General features: G+C 48.0%; 1 protein-coding gene and 1 long non-coding RNA gene across 4 annotated transcripts in view; one reads left to right on the top strand and one right to left on the bottom strand.

Moving 5' to 3' along the window:
- Positions 1–15,819, top strand: part of LOC308590981 (uncharacterized protein) — a 220,976-nt gene that overhangs the window by 182,528 nt on the left and 22,629 nt on the right. For all 3 annotated transcript variants that reach the window (XM_081201423.1, XM_081201424.1, XM_081201425.1), the window contains 4 exons: positions 10,653–10,742; positions 12,301–12,469; positions 13,778–13,896; positions 14,466–14,580. In XM_081201423.1, coding sequence (XP_081057549.1) covers positions 10,653–10,742; positions 12,301–12,469; positions 13,778–13,896; positions 14,466–14,580 — 493 coding nt within the window. The remainder of the gene's footprint in view (positions 1–10,652; positions 10,743–12,300; positions 12,470–13,777; positions 13,897–14,465; positions 14,581–15,819) is intronic.
- Positions 583–4,638, bottom strand: LOC308592512. The gene is made up of 2 exons (XR_014010536.1): positions 4,426–4,638; positions 583–1,354 (listed from the first exon to the last, which is right to left on the bottom strand). It is a non-coding gene; the product is annotated as an uncharacterized lncRNA (long non-coding RNA).

Genomic DNA, 15,819 nt, shown 5'->3' with positions numbered 1-15,819 from the left:
AACCAATACAATCCTAGCTGGTTAGGAATCAGGGATGGAATCAGCACCTGGTAGCATTGGACAGCTCCTTGGGTCAAACCACATGACAGGGCCCACCATTAATTTATCTGCCCTGGCACAGTCCTTCAAGCTGCACTGGGTTGCTGGGTCTAGCTGCCATCTGGATTTCCCACACTGCCTGGCTGCCTCCTTCCTATGAGTAGAGCATCTCTCTTGCTTCAGTTTATATAAGATGATTCCAAACTCAAAACCTCTGCCCAAACTTTTTGGGTGGTATTCTGTTGGCGCACTGAAATTACTGAATCTCGGTTTGCCAGTGAGTCTGCTCTGAGTGGGACTAGAACAGAATATAACCCCTTGCTTCCCATTCTCAAATGGAGGGAGCTGTTAGCCCTTGTGCCGCCCCATGTTAAACATGGATTTACGCAGCAGCGTATCCCCAAAGTGCCTACAAGGCTTCCCAGCGCTTTGCCTGTCATGCTTAGCGTTGCATCTCCAGTTTGAGCACAGGATGTTAAATAGATAGTCTTAATTTCTAATTTTTAGGGCTTCAAAAAAGGAGACATTTCAAGAGAGGATGAGTCTAAGGAATGTCATTGCTCTTTACTGTACAGTCTAGCACCTGAACTCAGTGCTTGCTTCCCTCTTTCGCCACAACGGGAGATAAAAGCCAGAACGGTACATGCCCAACAACACAACCAGCAGCTGGTATTTTTAAAACCCAAATTAATACTTTGAATACACGACGGAGGGGGTGGGGAGGATTGTGGTAATAATTAGCCACCAAGAGAGGTGGAGTGGGGGTGAAACTACAAATGCAAAGTCTGGGAGGGAGAAAGGTTGGGGGCTTATGTTTTAATAATGTGTGTCAAAATATATACAGCGAGCCTGAAAGTGCGTCTTTAATCTTGAAAGAGAAGAATCCCGGGGGACAGCCCTCTTTGATCTCCTTATGTTTGTAATTACGGAGCCTCCCCGTATTAGGCAGAGACGGGGACGTGTTTCAACGGAACGGGAGCTCCTTCCCCTCTCGCGCCTCCTGTCACTGATGTTGTGTATCTCTCGAGCCAGGGTTTCAGGATAAAGTGTCTCAAAATGGCTCTTAACCGCCACTGCCGGTGGGGGGGGGGCAGGAGCACCAATGGAGGTGGAGGGGTGTGTGAGAAAATAAGCAGAAAAAGAGAGAGGTGCTTAAAAAATCAGCCCACAGCAGCTATTCAGACATGGCTTCTGTGTTTGCATCAAGGATATGCAGTTAGTCCCATGTGTCCTTCTCATGCATTTTCCTCTGCCCTCCTCTTCCCTTCTTCCTTATGTGTCATGCCTTCTTAGATTGTAAGCCTGAAGGCAAGGACTGTAGGTTAAAAATAAATAAATCTGTAAGCCGTTTTGGCTGAAGAGCTGAGTATGATATCCCCTTTAAAAATAATGTTCAATAGTGTATTGACATAGAGATACACAGAGAGAAAACAATGTAATTAAATGAAAATGAAAATTACACACACACACACACGATAAACATCTGGGTATTCTGGGGTTAATATATCAATCAACCTAAACAAACTTTGCCAAGTTAATGTTATACCCCTTATAGAAGTGGAATATAAATACTAGGGCTGCGCATGCACAACAGACCTGATTCAGGGCCCTGATCCAGACCCCCAAATCACTGGGACCTGGGACAACCCAACCCAACCCAGACTCAGTCAGTCCTGAATCAATCTGAGGGTGAGGCTGGTGTTTAATTAGGGCTCTGGTCGGTTTGTTATAAAACAAATCTGGGGTATAATATATTCAGCTTCCTCTGATTATCACAGTGCAGGGTTAAAAAGGAATTTAGTGGGACTATGTTTTGTTGTTGTTGTTGATATTAATATTTAAATTTATTTACTGTCCTATACCCACAAGTCCCAGGGAGGTTGCTATGTACCAGATCTGGTCAAATCCTGGATCCTGAACCAAATCAGACTGATGTGGGTCAACCCAGAATTCAGCAAGATTGGGTTGAGGGAGCCCCAGAACACTCCAGGTTGTTTGAAAGCTCCACTGGTGTAAGAATGTAATGGGGGTGGGGAGAAGAGAGACAGGCATCCTCACTACAGGGGTTAATCGGGTTAAATTCGGATCAGGGCAAAAGCCGGGTCCAGCCCTCGAATTCAGGACCGATCCAACTGAAGCAGCTGCTTATGACAGCACGGTCTTTGCTGTTCACTTATGCTGATCTGCAAAGGAGGAAAGTCACATAATGTTAAGCTGAACGCCCTGGTGAGCCATATTGCAGCATTGCCGTCTACACAAGGATATTTGAGACGGGAGAGAGAAATTTGGTTCAGTTTGCATTTAAAGGAGAGTCTAGCAAACCTGCAATTTCTAAAACCAGAAGTGAGCTGAATCAACCATCCCTCAAAATCTGCACTTCTCTGAATGTTGTGGTGCATTTATCCAGCCAATCAATGGGAACAAAAAATGTGTATACAGTGGTACCTCTGGTTATGAACTTAATTCGCTCTGAAGGTCCATTCTTAACCTGAAACTGCTCTTAACCTGAAGCACCACTTTAGCTAATGGGGCCTCCTGCTGCCGCCACCGCGCGATTTCTGTTCTCATCCTGAGGTAAAGTTCTTAACCCGAGATACTACTTCTGGGTTAGCAGAGTCTGTAACCCAAAGTGTTTGTAATCTGAGGTACCACTGTGCTAAGATAAAGCATGTATGAAAATGTGTATGTTTGTGAAGATAACATCTGGGAAAATATAAATATTTATGCCTTGAAATACTGGGCAGATTAGGCAAAACTGCAAAGAAAAATGTGTCTGTTAGGAGAAATTTGCACTGAAATGCAGACAAATTTCCATGAAAACTTAAAAAAAAAAAACCCACACAGATGCGAATATGAATATTATTTATTTGTGTGGCTGAAGCTGTTGCAGAAACTCAAAATGCGTAAAACAGAATAAATTACAGTACACAGTTAAAATAATCATGAAAGCCAGACATTCCATCAGATAAGAGTTTGCTCCCCTGAATAATTTTACTGATCATCCCCACAAACCTTTCTCCTTAAAATTGCCACTCTAAAGGCAGCACAGGCCACCTTTTCAGACCTGTAGAGTGACCTGCTCCCTAATAAAAAGTTGATTAGATACCCAGTTGTATCCAGTTGATTTCTCAACTGGGAGATTTAAATCTTTGAACAAGGCTGCTCATGAATCCTCACAGATTGGAAAACCAGTAAGTAGCCGAGTAAATCTTCAGGCGCATTCCCCCTGCACATGGGCAAATGCTCTCTTCATAGGGGATCCGTCGATAGCGGCCTTCAGCTATGGCAGAGTGCATAGACTGGAACCGCAGAACTATAAAGGCTTTTCTTTGACATTTGTTGTGCTTGCTACGCAGCGGGGGCGAGGAATCTGACCGGGTTGTCTGGCACACCGTGGGGGACATTGGGACAGGCAGGCAGGAGTGCGATCAGCACAAAAAGCCGTGCTTCAAAATACAAGATTTCATGCGGGGAGAAGCCATCGCAACCGATGCAGAGAACTGAGCTAAAGGCTGGGAAAATGCAAAACGCAGATGAATCAAAATGGACTGATTCACTCATCCCCAATGGCCATAATGGATTTTGGAAATGGAGCTCTCTTAAAGCGCCCTCCCCAAGTGCTTTTGGCATAAACCTTCATCCTGGCCTGAAGCCTAGGGAGGTGTAATTTATTTTCCTCACTGCCACTCCTCTGGCCTCTTCTGTCCTTCCTGTCTCTCTCTCCATTGCCTGTTAAAACATTAGACTGTAAGCTCCTAGAGGGCGGAGGACTCTCACCATCAGCTTAGCCTGTTAAAGCATCAAGGTACAGCATCGATGCTGAACGAAAACAGGAAACCCTTCTCGATTGCATGAGGGGATGACCACTGCCATTTTGTACCCAATGCCAACCTTACTCTAAACAGCCTCGGCCCATATACCTGAAGGAGCTTCTCTACCCCCATCATTCAGCCCGGCCACTGAGGTCCAGCTCTGAGGGCCTTCTGGTGGTTCCCTCCCTGCGAGAAAAGAGGTTACAGGGAACCAGGCAGAGGGCCTTCTCGGTAGTGGCACCCGCCCTGTGGATGTCAAGGAAATAAACAACTATCTGACTTTGAGAAGACATCTGAAGGCAGCCCTGTTTAGGGAAGTTTTTAATGACTGGTGTTTTATTGTGTTTTCAATATCCTACTGGAAGCCACCCAGAGTGGCTGGAAAGAGGCCTGAACAGACGTGTGGGGTATAAGTAAATAACAACAACAACTCTGAGTAGACCCACTGAAACCTGTGCCCATGATTAACTTAATTCCAACTGGTGCACTCCGAGTAGGACTTAATTGACTGCAACTCATATTAAATAAACAAATTGTGGATTCAGGCCCATGGCCCAGTATTGTCAGCACTGACCGGCAGTGACTGTCCAGGGTTTCTGTCAGGGGACAGCACTACCTGGGGATTAAACCTGGGACTTTCTGCATGCCAGGCAGGTGCTCTGCCCACTGAAGGAAGCTGCCTTATCCAGAAGGCTCAGCTATCTTATTACTGCCCGCTCTGACTGGCAGCGACTTTTCACAGGATGGAAGCAGAGCCAGGTTCCCAGTCACATCCCCTCCTCGCTTGGCCAGCCAGGGGAGAGTTCTGGAGAGGGCAAGGCACCTGAGTCAACAGGTGACATCACAGCCTCCCCATTATGATCTGCATGCGAGTCAACTTCTAGAGGATATGGCTTCAGAGCGGGAAGGAGCCTCAACATCGACTCCCCTTTCACGAAAGGTCTGCAAGAAGAAGCTCTACAGCTTCCCGCTTCTCTCGACACTTCAAAGACAACCGTGCTTCTCAGGTCAGCCCCACAGCCCCAAATCCCAAGAGAAACCACCTTGACATCCCACTCCCACCCACCTCTGGCTGCCCTCCCAGTGGGATCGGAAGGGCAAGGGGTGGTGGGGCCACACATGCACCTTTTGGAGGTTGGGGGACCCCAGGCAGAAAATCCCACAAGCACTTCTCCCTCACGAATGCAGCAACAAATTAAGGAACCGCTTCTGACACCCAAAATCAACCACCTGAAGCAGCCTCTGCACTCGCCTAATGGTAGAGCCGGGCCCTGCAAAGGGATAGTTGTATGACAAGACCGTTTCCGCTTTGGAGGAAGCTGCCCCAAGAGGATTTGTTTTTTTTTTTGAAAAGAATTCTTTAATTTTCCACGAGCCTTTGCTTCTTGAAGACACAGCTTTGCTCTTGAACACAGAAAGCGCTTCTTCATTAAGCGGCAAGAGGCAGTCGAAAGAACTAATGAGCCTCGAGTGGAGATTCTCCCTTGGCCAGGCGACGTTTGGCTCAAGAGCTTTGATTAAATAATTAAATGAGCCGATGTGCAGGGAAGGAGCAGCTCAAAGTGCCAAACTCTTCAATGAGCTATCGGAAAGGCTCTCAGAGGTTATTTAGGCCAATCCCATTTAGCCAATGCAGGAAGTCCACTATTACAATGTCCCTTCGCAGGTAAAATGTGCTGCGAGGGTATCCCTGATTGGTAAGATCCTCACTACAGCATCCCTGATAGGTAAAATCTGCTGCTAGAGGGAGCCAGCCATTTTCTGATTTAAAACATCTAGCAATGTGGAATCCAGCACCTTGCATTGAAAGAGTTTGTGCCTCCATCCATTCAATTTTTGAAATTGGCCACAAAGTGAGGTTATGTTACATTTTGTGCTTAGCTACATCCTGGGAACCCCTGCCAGAAGCCCAATGGCATCACTGCTCCACTTTAATTTTATTTATTGAAATTCTTATAGACCACACTTTTTATATATAAACAACAACAACAGAGAGAGAGAGAGCGCAAGGCTGTATACCACATAAACAGTTCCATTCTGATAAACATCCATTAAAAGCATTGATAAATACTAGCCGGTAAAAAGAAATTCTCACATCAAAGGCCACTGAATAACACAATTTTTCAGAGGCATCCGAAAGAAGGCAGGAATGAATCTTGCTGAACCTCCATTGGCAGGCAGTTCCACAAGACAAGGCCCACCATATTAAAAGCTTGGTCCCTTGTAAAGGCTGACTGAACCTCAGGGGCCTGAGGAACCACAAGAATGCCTATCAGAGGATCTTCGTGATCTGCACATCTTTCCATTCAACTGTTTTTCAAGGCACTGGAGGAATTATGTAAAAGAGAGAGCTGTAAGCGGAGATATTTATCCTGGGGCCCATCGGTACTGTACACATAAAGCAGTATCATGGCTTCCCCCAAAGAATCCTGGGAGCTGTAGTTTGCTGGGTGTGCTGGGAGCTGTTAGGAGCTCCCCATTCCCACCACAGACCAGCCTAAAGTCATTGAGGAGCTGGGAATTTGAGCCCTGGTCTCTACTGCATCCTAGGCTGGCACTCTAACCACTCGGCCGCGTTGGCTTTCGAAACAAGAGCCAGCGCCCGCCCGGTTCTGACCAAATTGCTCTGGCTTATGTAGGATGGATGGATGAAAGGCCTTTGGATGCCAGTGAAAGAGCAGCCGCCATCAGCTTAGGCTTCCGTTGGTATCCGTACTACACCGAAGCAGGTGAGGCCCGCAAGGGGAGAGCCGCAGTGGGAAGACGCCTGGGAAATGGCAGGCGGAGGGTTAAAAGCGCCCCGTCCAATAGGCAAAGAGGTGAGCAAAGACCGCCTCTCGCACCGATCTGAGATGGGCCTGTGATGACTGGCAGGGCGGAAGGGGCGCCCAGATCAGGCGGAGCCAGTGCCAATGACAGGCGGGGCCGGAGCCAATGGCAGGTGGCTCCGACTGATGGTCCCTCCCCACTGAGTTCTTCAAGGGCCAAAGGGAGGCAGAAGATGAATGGGCAGAGCTGGTTGTACAAAGGCAGGTGGAGGCTGGTGGGAGAGGGCTCCATTCACCCACAATGGGCTGGCTCCACACTTGCTTCAGCATATCTCAAATTACCCGCATGCTGCAATTGGGCTTGGAAAAAAGGCTTCTATTAGTGAAAGAAAGCATATTTGGAGTCTAAGTTTGTAGGGTGGGGCAAAGACAAATGGGACGGCAGACCAGGCACTACTATTAGAATAATGTGTTTTTTTTTTGGGGGGGTGTTATTGTTTTGTTTTCATTTTTAACTCATTATTTTGTGCTTCTATCCTGTATTTTTATCTTGTGAACCCCTCTGAGATCTTCCAATGAAGCATAGTATAATAATAATAATAATAGAAGAAGAAGAAGAATTAGAATTAGAATTTATATACTACCCTATAAGGGACGCGGGTGGCGCTGTGGGTTAAACCACAGAGCCTAGGACTTGCCGATCAGAAGGTCGGGTGTTCGAATCCCTGCGACGGGGTAAGCTCCCGTTTCTCGGTCCCTGCTCCTGCCAACCTAGCAGTTCAAAAGCACATCAAAGTGCAAGTAGATAAATAGGTACCGCTCCGGCGGGAAGGTAAACAGCATTTCCATGCGCTGCTCTAGTTGGCCAGAAGCGGCTTGGTCATGCTGGCCACATGACCCGGAAGCTGTACGCCAGCTCCCTCGGCCAGTAAAGCAAGATGACCGCCGCAACCCCAGAGTTGTCCATGACTGGACCTAATGGTCAGGGGTCCCTTTACATTTACTTTTACCACCTGAGGTCTGGGCAGTTCTCATAGCCTGAGGTCTCAGGGTGGTTCACAGAACAAAAAACAAAATATAAAACCACAAAATATATAATTAAAATAAAAACAACAACCCCACCCAAAAAACCCCAATAATGAAATAATAATAAATGAACATTTTTTTAAAAAAACAAAACTAATACTAATGGCAGGCAGCGGAAAGTTGTGTTATCCAAATGAGTTCTACTCAGTGCTTGGCTGATTGTCCCATAACTTTGGGCTCAGTACCTTTTCGCCCGCCTAAACAAAGCACCACTAAAGCTTCCATTTTGTTAGGTGAGGTTTATTGAGTGGGATTATTGAATTTATGTATCGCTTCCCATTACCAAAAATAAATAAAACCCACCCAACTCCCAAAGCGATTTTCAAGCAAGTAAAGAATGCGGTCATAAAATCACACGGACGTATTAAAAACAGATTTAGCAGTACAATCATATCAGTGATGCTGCCCAGATGCCCAGGAAAACAAAACAAAATCTTCTTGGGCTGGCTCATAAATAATGACAAGGTTGGAGCCAGGCGTACCTCCTGCCCAAGCAATGGCATTTTAATCTCGGAAATCCATCTGAGGCTTAAGACAGCTGCTTATTGGATTTGCAGATTATGGTAGAAATGAATATCTAACTATTAACTATGAGAAGTCAAAGGTTTCCAAATGGACAGCCAAGTATTCCTGGACTGTGAATGTCCACAGACTAGACCAAGCCAGTTTTTATGACTCTCAGGTAGAAAGGGACAAAAGTGTCAATTTCAGTTGCCATATTCCTTTTTCAAAAAATGATCCCCACGGAAATTTATCAGTGTACATTCCCCTTAATATACACAGTTCTCTATTCAATTTTGCCTGATATGTCTGTCTTTCTCTTTTTTGCAAGCAATTTTCCTAATATAATACATTTTTGTTTGTTTTCACTCATAATTGCATTCTTATGGACACCTTTCCTCAATACATAAATTTTTGGTCCACATTTTGTGGCTGGAGAACTGCCTTGCAAAATTCAGGAAAGTGTGGTTATGAGCTAGATGGACCGATTGTCCGAATTTCCGAAATGCAAATTAGGTAAAGGTAAAAGTAAAGGGACCCCTGACCATTAGGTCCAGTCGTGGCCGACTCTGGGGTTGCGGCGCTCATCTCACTTTATTGGCTGAGGGAGCCAGCATACAGCAGCTGGGTCATGTGGCCAGCATGACTAAGCCGCTTCTGGCAAAGCAGAGCAGTGCACGGAAACGCCATTTACCTTCCCACCATTGTGGTACCTATTTATCTACTTGCACTTTGATGTGCTTTCGAACTGCTAGGTTGGCAGGAGCAGGGACCAAGCAACGGGAGCTCACCCCGTCACGGGGATTTGAACCGCCGACCTTCTCTATTTGCAAGTCCTAGGCTCTGTGGTTTAACCCACAGCGCCACCCGTGTCCCCGCAAATTAGGTAGGGGGTGTTAATATGCAAACTAAACTGAATTACTCCCCACCACCACCACCTCTGATCTCGGGCTGCATTTCATGAACAGACCGAGTGGAAAGTGCAGGATAATTACAAAAGTTCAAAGCAGAAGCTTCAATGGGTGCATTTCTTTTGGGGAACGGCCACAGCTTAGCGGCAGAGATTTGCATTCAAGACGTCCCAGGTCAATACTTAAAAGCAACTCCAGGTAGGACTGGGATTATCCCCTGCCTGAAACCCTGGAGAGCTGCTGCCAGTCAGTGTAGACAATACTGAGCTTGATGGACCAATGCTAAAAAGCAGCTTCCTTTGTTCCTAGGGGAAAGTTGTGACCCAGATTTTCAACCTGGTTTCCAGGACTTAGCAAAGAATTCTGTTCTCCTTTCTCTGAACTTTATTGAATCCACCCCCTCGCGTTTCTGGTGCTGCCCTCGATTTGGAAGCTGGCCATGTCTCATTAAATAACTTGGCTTGGGCACCTCCTGTTCATTATTGGCAGCAAATTGGCCGCTCTGCCTCTCAAAATGCTCTGGTAGATCAGGTGCTGGTCGACTCAATGAGGGAGCTAATGGGCAGAAAGGTGTGCGGTCCCTTTCTCTCTCTGAAAAACAAGCTCTTCCCTTAGTGGCAGGGCCCTGGCTCAGTTGAGGAGAATGCAGAAGGTCTCAGGCTCAATCCCCGGCCTCTCTAGGTACAGCCGGGAGAGAACTTGACCTGAAACCCTGGAAAGCCACTGTCAATCAGTGTAGACAGTCGTAAGCTAGATGGACCAATAGTTTCACTCCATATAATCCAGCTTTCTACATCTTAGTTCAGTGGTAGAGCACTTGCTTTGCATGCAGAATGTTTTTCCAAAAATAAAAACAGAGATTGAATAGCCCTCTGTCAGGGATTTTTTCGCTGTGTTTCGTGCCTTGCAGGGGGGTTGGTCTAGATGGCCCTTGGGGTCCCTTCCTGCTCTACAGCTAATTCTATGGCGCTTTAAATATACAGGGTGGGTGTGGCTGTGCTGAAGAAACAGTAGTGTAGCCACCACGGAGGAAATGTTGATTTGAAGCAATTCCAAATGAAAAGGCACAAAATATGAATGACCACGAAGAGCCCACTGCCACGTCCCTCAGAATCCTCCTCCAGAATTTAGAAGGCAAACGTTGGGGGAGATGGGTCTTTTCGCAAAACCATTTATCTTTGAGTATTGTGGTCAGTATTGGTATTATTAGTACAATGGTACCTCTGGTTAAGTACTTAATTCGCTCCAGAGATCTGTACTTAACCTGAAACTGTTCTTAACCTGAAGCACCACTTTAGCTAATGGGGCCTCCCGCTGTTGCCGCGTGATTTCTGTTCTCATCCTGAGGTAAAAATAGTACCCGGAGCACGATTTCTGTTCTCATCCTGAAGCAAAGTTCTTAACCTGAGGTACTATTTCTGGGTTAGAAGAGTGTGTAACCTGAAGCATATGTTACCTGAAGCGTATGTAACCCGAGGTACCACTGTATTGGTTCAGGGCCCAGTGGCTTTTTCTCTCCTCCTCTTCCTCTGCAGATTCCAAGTGTGTCGCAAGTACAAGGGAGAAATTCATGAGCATGTTTGAAAGCCAAACTGACAAAGACTTGCAGCCAGAGAAGCAAAGCAGTAGGCACCCTCTTGCTTCCCCCAATGTGCCCTCCCTGCTCCACTCCTCCCCGACCCACACTGTCCCCCAAACCCAGACCCATATCTGGCTGCCTGCATGTGTAAAGCGAAGCTGGCGTTGCTCTCACAAAGGACTCGAGCATGAGAATGGGAGGCCTTCAAAGAGGCAACGGCCAATTAGTTCCGACCTGATGGAGCCGACTCTCATCCTGGGCGTCGCACAGTTGCAACAACCCCCTCCCCAAATTAATTGGCACGATGCTACACCCTGGTCTCTGGAGAGCAGACTCTGCCTTCCTTGAACGCTTTGTGAACTTTGAACAGCTCAGCGGAGACCTGTGAACATGGGCGTCAAAGCAAGCGTATCTGGGGAAAGGGTCACTTCTGGCAGGGAGCACATACCATATTTTTTGCTCCATATGACGCACTTTTTACTCCTAAAAAGTAGGGGAAATGTCTGTGCGTCTTATGGGGCAAATGCGTGGTCCCTGGAGCCAAATTGCCTAGGGGCAAAAAACAGATTGTGGTGGTTTTTTTTAGAAAGATGGAAGCGGGTGTTGAAACAAAGTTGCTGAGCAGCTGATTGGCAAGCGATTGGGCGGGAGATAAGGCTGCGGGTAAAGGAGGCTGCCGGAGGAGTGGGGGGGGGGTAAAGACAGCGAACTTGCAAGGAGAGGAGACAGGAATACTAAAACAAGCAATGAGGAGAGAAATTAGAAAAAAGGAGGAGCAAAAAACTGCTCCAGCTAAGGAAAAGACGCTAAGGCAAACAAGAGGGAAGGGGGTGTTGAAAGGAAGCCACTGAGTAGCTGATCGGCAAGCGATCAGGAGGGAGATAAGGGACGCTAGCGATAAAGGAGGCTGCCTGGGAGGGGGGAGGTAAAAGCCCATGGATCCTCAGGATTTTTGCATTGGGTCACCGCAAATTTACCACCGGATCACATAGCATGTCCATGGCTACAGCCTGCACCAAAAAAACCCACACATCCATTGTTTCGTGGGGCCACAATGGCACAAAATCGTGGTTACAAAGTACGGATCCCCATGGATCCTCAGGATTTTTGCATTGGGCTAACCCAAACTCACCGTCAAATCACGTAACATGTCTGTGGCCACAGCATGAACCACAAAAAATCATACATCCACTCTTTCGTTCAGAATATTTTTTTCTTGTTTTCCACCTCTAAAAACTAGATGCGTCTTATGGTCAGGTGTGTCTTACGGAGCGAAAAATACAGTACTTTAGAGCAGGGTTGGCAAGGTCACACCAGGCCCATCAAGCTTTCGGGGGCCCACCCACAACAGCTGGAGGCAGGAGGCCCCTGAATCCCAGTTGCCAGGAATCACCAACGGGGAGTATTGTGCTCAGGACCAGATTTTGGGCTTCCCATAAGAAGCATCTGGTTGGCCACTGTGAGAACAGGTTGCTGGCCTGATCCAGCCAGGTCCTTCTGAGGGTTGTATGCATGACAGCGAGGGTGGGCTGTTGCCTTCATGCCCCGCCTGTGGGCTTCCTGGAGCCACCTGACTCCCCCATGCTTTTCTCTCTTGGTTCCAGGCAATTCCAACTTAGCTGAAGGGGAGCTGGCAAACGAAACCAAACCCAAAGGGCAGAAAGGCATTCCCAAAGCATCGCCCCGAATGAATCACCCAGAGGAGAAGAATCCAGAGGAGCCTCCCAACCTGGGGCCTTTTTATTATATTGGAGGAGCAAACGGAACCGATATGTAAGGACGCCTGCAGAAAGAATTGCCCCTCCGTCATGGGTGCTTCTTCCTGTGGCTCCCCAAAGTCTTGTAGTTCCTTATTGACAGCATTTCTATGCTACCCTTTAGTCCTCAGGGCCTCTGCTCACAGTGTAAAACAGACACAGCACACAAGGAAAGAGGAAGAGGAGGGAGGAGGGAGAAGCAACCTCTTCAACTTAGTGATTGAAGTCACAAGTGATGTCAGTCCTGGCTGTCTCCCTATTGGTTATCCTGGGGAATATAATATTATTATTGTTGTTGTTATTATTATTATTATTATTATTATTATTATTATTATTATTTATACCCCACCCATCTGGCTGAGTTTCCCCAGCCACTCTGGGTGGCTCCCAATCAAGTATTAAAAACAATACAGCCTTAAATATTGAAAAACTTCCCTGAACAGGGCTGCCTTCAGATGTCTTTTAAAGATAGGATAGCTACTTATTTCCTTCACATCTGAAGGGAGGGTGTTCCACAGGATGTGTGCCACTACCGAGAAGGCCCTCTGTCTGGTTCCCTGTAAACTCACTTCTCGCAATGAGGGAACCGCCAGAAGGCCCTCAGCGCTGGATCTCAGTGTCCGGGCTGAACGATGGGGGTGGAGACGCTCCTTCAGGTATACAGGACTGAGGCCGTTTAGGGCTTTAAAGGTCAGCACCAACACTTTGAAATGTGCTTGGAAACGTACTGGGAGCCAATGCAGATCTCTCAGAACCAGTGTTATGTGGTCCCGGCGGCCACTCCCAGTCACCAGTCTAGCTGCCGCATTCTGGATTAATTGCAGTTTCCGGGTCACCTTCAAAGGTAGCCCTACGTAGAGCGCGTTGCAGTAGTCCAAGCGGGAGCATGCACCACTCTGGTGAGACAGTCCGCGGGCAGGTAGGGTCTTAGCCTGTGTACCAGGTGGAGCTAGTAGACAGCTGACCTGGACACAGAATTAACCTGCGCCTCCATAGACAGCTGTGAGTCCAAAATGACTCCCAGGCTGCGCACCTGGTCCTTCGGGGGCACAGTTACCCCATTCAGGACCAGGGAATCCCCCAGGGAATTGCTCTTCTGATGTTCTTATGAGTGAAGGAGGGCTGATGCGTTCATCCCCAGCTTCCTGCAGCCATCAGATGATTGGCCCCTGTGAGAACAGCAGGCTGGACTAGATGGGCCTTTGGCCTGATCAAGTAGCCAGACTCTTCTGAGGGTGAAGGCAAGGGCTGCTGCCGTTCTTTATTTTTTAAAAAACCCAACAAGTTGCTGGACCTCATTGTTTTCTCTCCTTCCTCTGAGCAGAGTGAACGCCTTCTGCAAGAACAAAGGCTGGCAGCGTATCTATGACAACCGGAGGGATGATTACATCCTGAAGTGGTGTGAGACTAAGTGCCGGGACACCTATTTCAACTTCAGAGAAGGTAAGGAGGCCTGGGGGAGCCACCACCAAAAAGACCTTTTCCCTAGTGGTCTTAGGGCACGGGAGTGGGGAACCTGAGGCTCGGCAGATGTTGCTGAACCTCCATCAACCACAGCCAACAGGACGAGTGGTCAGGGATGATTTTCAAACCCATTGAAATCCATGGACATGACTAACTGAGGTCTATTCATATCAGTGGGTCTACTGACTACTATTAGCTACAGCCTGATAGGTGCTGTTCTTCAGAGAATCATAGAGTTGGAATGGAACCATGAACACCATAGAGTCTAACTCCCTACAATGCAGAGAAGCTGATGAGCATTCCCATTCAAATGGTGTGTGTGCACCATGTCATGTGATCAATTATGCGGGCGGGGCTTACCTGGCCCCCACAATATTTTATTCTCATTGGCACCCCTGCAGTCCAGCAGCAGCTGGAGTCGGCAGGCTCTCTGCACCCTTGTTGTTGGGCTTGGCCCAAAGGTTATCAATAAAGGACGTGTTGCGTTTCAGAGAGGTTGACCCAGCCTTCATGCTCCAGCCTGGCTCTCGCTATTCCTCCCTTTGCAGGAGAGCAGCTTCTTTACCAGATCTCTAACAACAAGATCCTCACTACCAAGATCGGCCTTTTGATGAACTTGAGGGGGTATGAATGGGTGATGAAGAACATCAGCAGGAACACAAAGTGAGCCCTAAACTCTTAAGCACAGCCTCCCTGCGCCTCATGTTGTTCAAGGGGGAAGCGTCTCGAGCTCAGAGGGGCCAGACGTGGCCCTCTAGCCCTCTCTAATTGGGCCCTTGGGATGTTCCACAGGCCACGCCTTCCTCTCGCCAAACCACGCCCCTCGCTGGGCCTGCTTCACAATCTCCTTGAGTGTTTTTGCCTGGCTGGAATTTGTCCTCGAACCCACATAATGCTTCTTTCTCAGCTGGTTGGAGGCTAGAGAAGGGTGTTGGTATGCATGTATAGCCTACCATACAAAGATAACATTCACATGGCTTGCCCCACTCATTTTTCATCTGACTCTGCCCACCACTGTAATGCGGCCCCCAGAATCTTGCCTAGAAAGGACTGCGGCCCTTGGGCAGATGAGGGGCATGTAGAGGGGGCAGCAGAGTGGCATTTATCATTGGGCATAAAAAGGAAGATGACTTGATTGGTAGTGGGGGTTCTTGGGGGGGGGGTTGTTCCTTTAACAGCTCCCTTTTGATGCCAAAACTATTCACTGGGGAGCATATGGTGCAGCTGTAGTGAATTATTAAGTGCAGCAAAAGCAAACATCGCAACATTATGCAAAAGAAGGTGAAAATATGCATAGAATTTGCAAAAATTACACAGGCTTCAAAATCCTCTCTTGCTTCTTGGTAGCTGTATTCCCAGTAATGGGTGATGTTTGCTTTAGGAGGCCAGGAGACGCCTCAGGGACAAAGTTTAGTAAAAAAAAAAAAATTGACTATGGGAAGTAGGTACCGTATTTTTGGCCCTATAGGACACACTTTTTCCCCTCCAAAAATGAAGGGGAAATGTGTGTGCGTCCTATGGGGCGAATGCAGGCTTTCGCTGAAGCCTGGAGAGCGAGAGGGGTCGGTGCGCACCGACCCCTCTCGCTCTCCAGGCTTCAGGAGAGCCCCAGCGCCAGCCCCACAAGGTCGGGGGACAGAGGGAGGTGGAACGCCGCCATCCCGCTGTCTCCCGAAGTGGTTTGGAGGCTGACGGCGGGGAGACCCCGCCGCCAGCCCCGCAAGCTCCGGGGACAGCTGGGAGGCGCAGCGCGTCTCCCCACTGTCCCCGGACCTGATCTGAAGGCAGGCGGCGGGGAGAAGAGCGCTTCTCCCCGCTGCCGGCCCCACAAGCGCCTGGGGGGGAATAAATTTTTTCCCTTTATTTCCCCCCCCAAAAAAAACTTGATGCATCCTATGGGCC

Source organism: Podarcis bocagei (assembly GCF_964188305.1).
Source record: "Podarcis bocagei genome assembly, chromosome: 7".
In the NCBI taxonomy this organism is placed as follows: Eukaryota; Metazoa; Chordata; class Lepidosauria; order Squamata; family Lacertidae; genus Podarcis; species Podarcis bocagei.
This window is presented reverse-complemented; position numbering and strand designations above follow the sequence as displayed.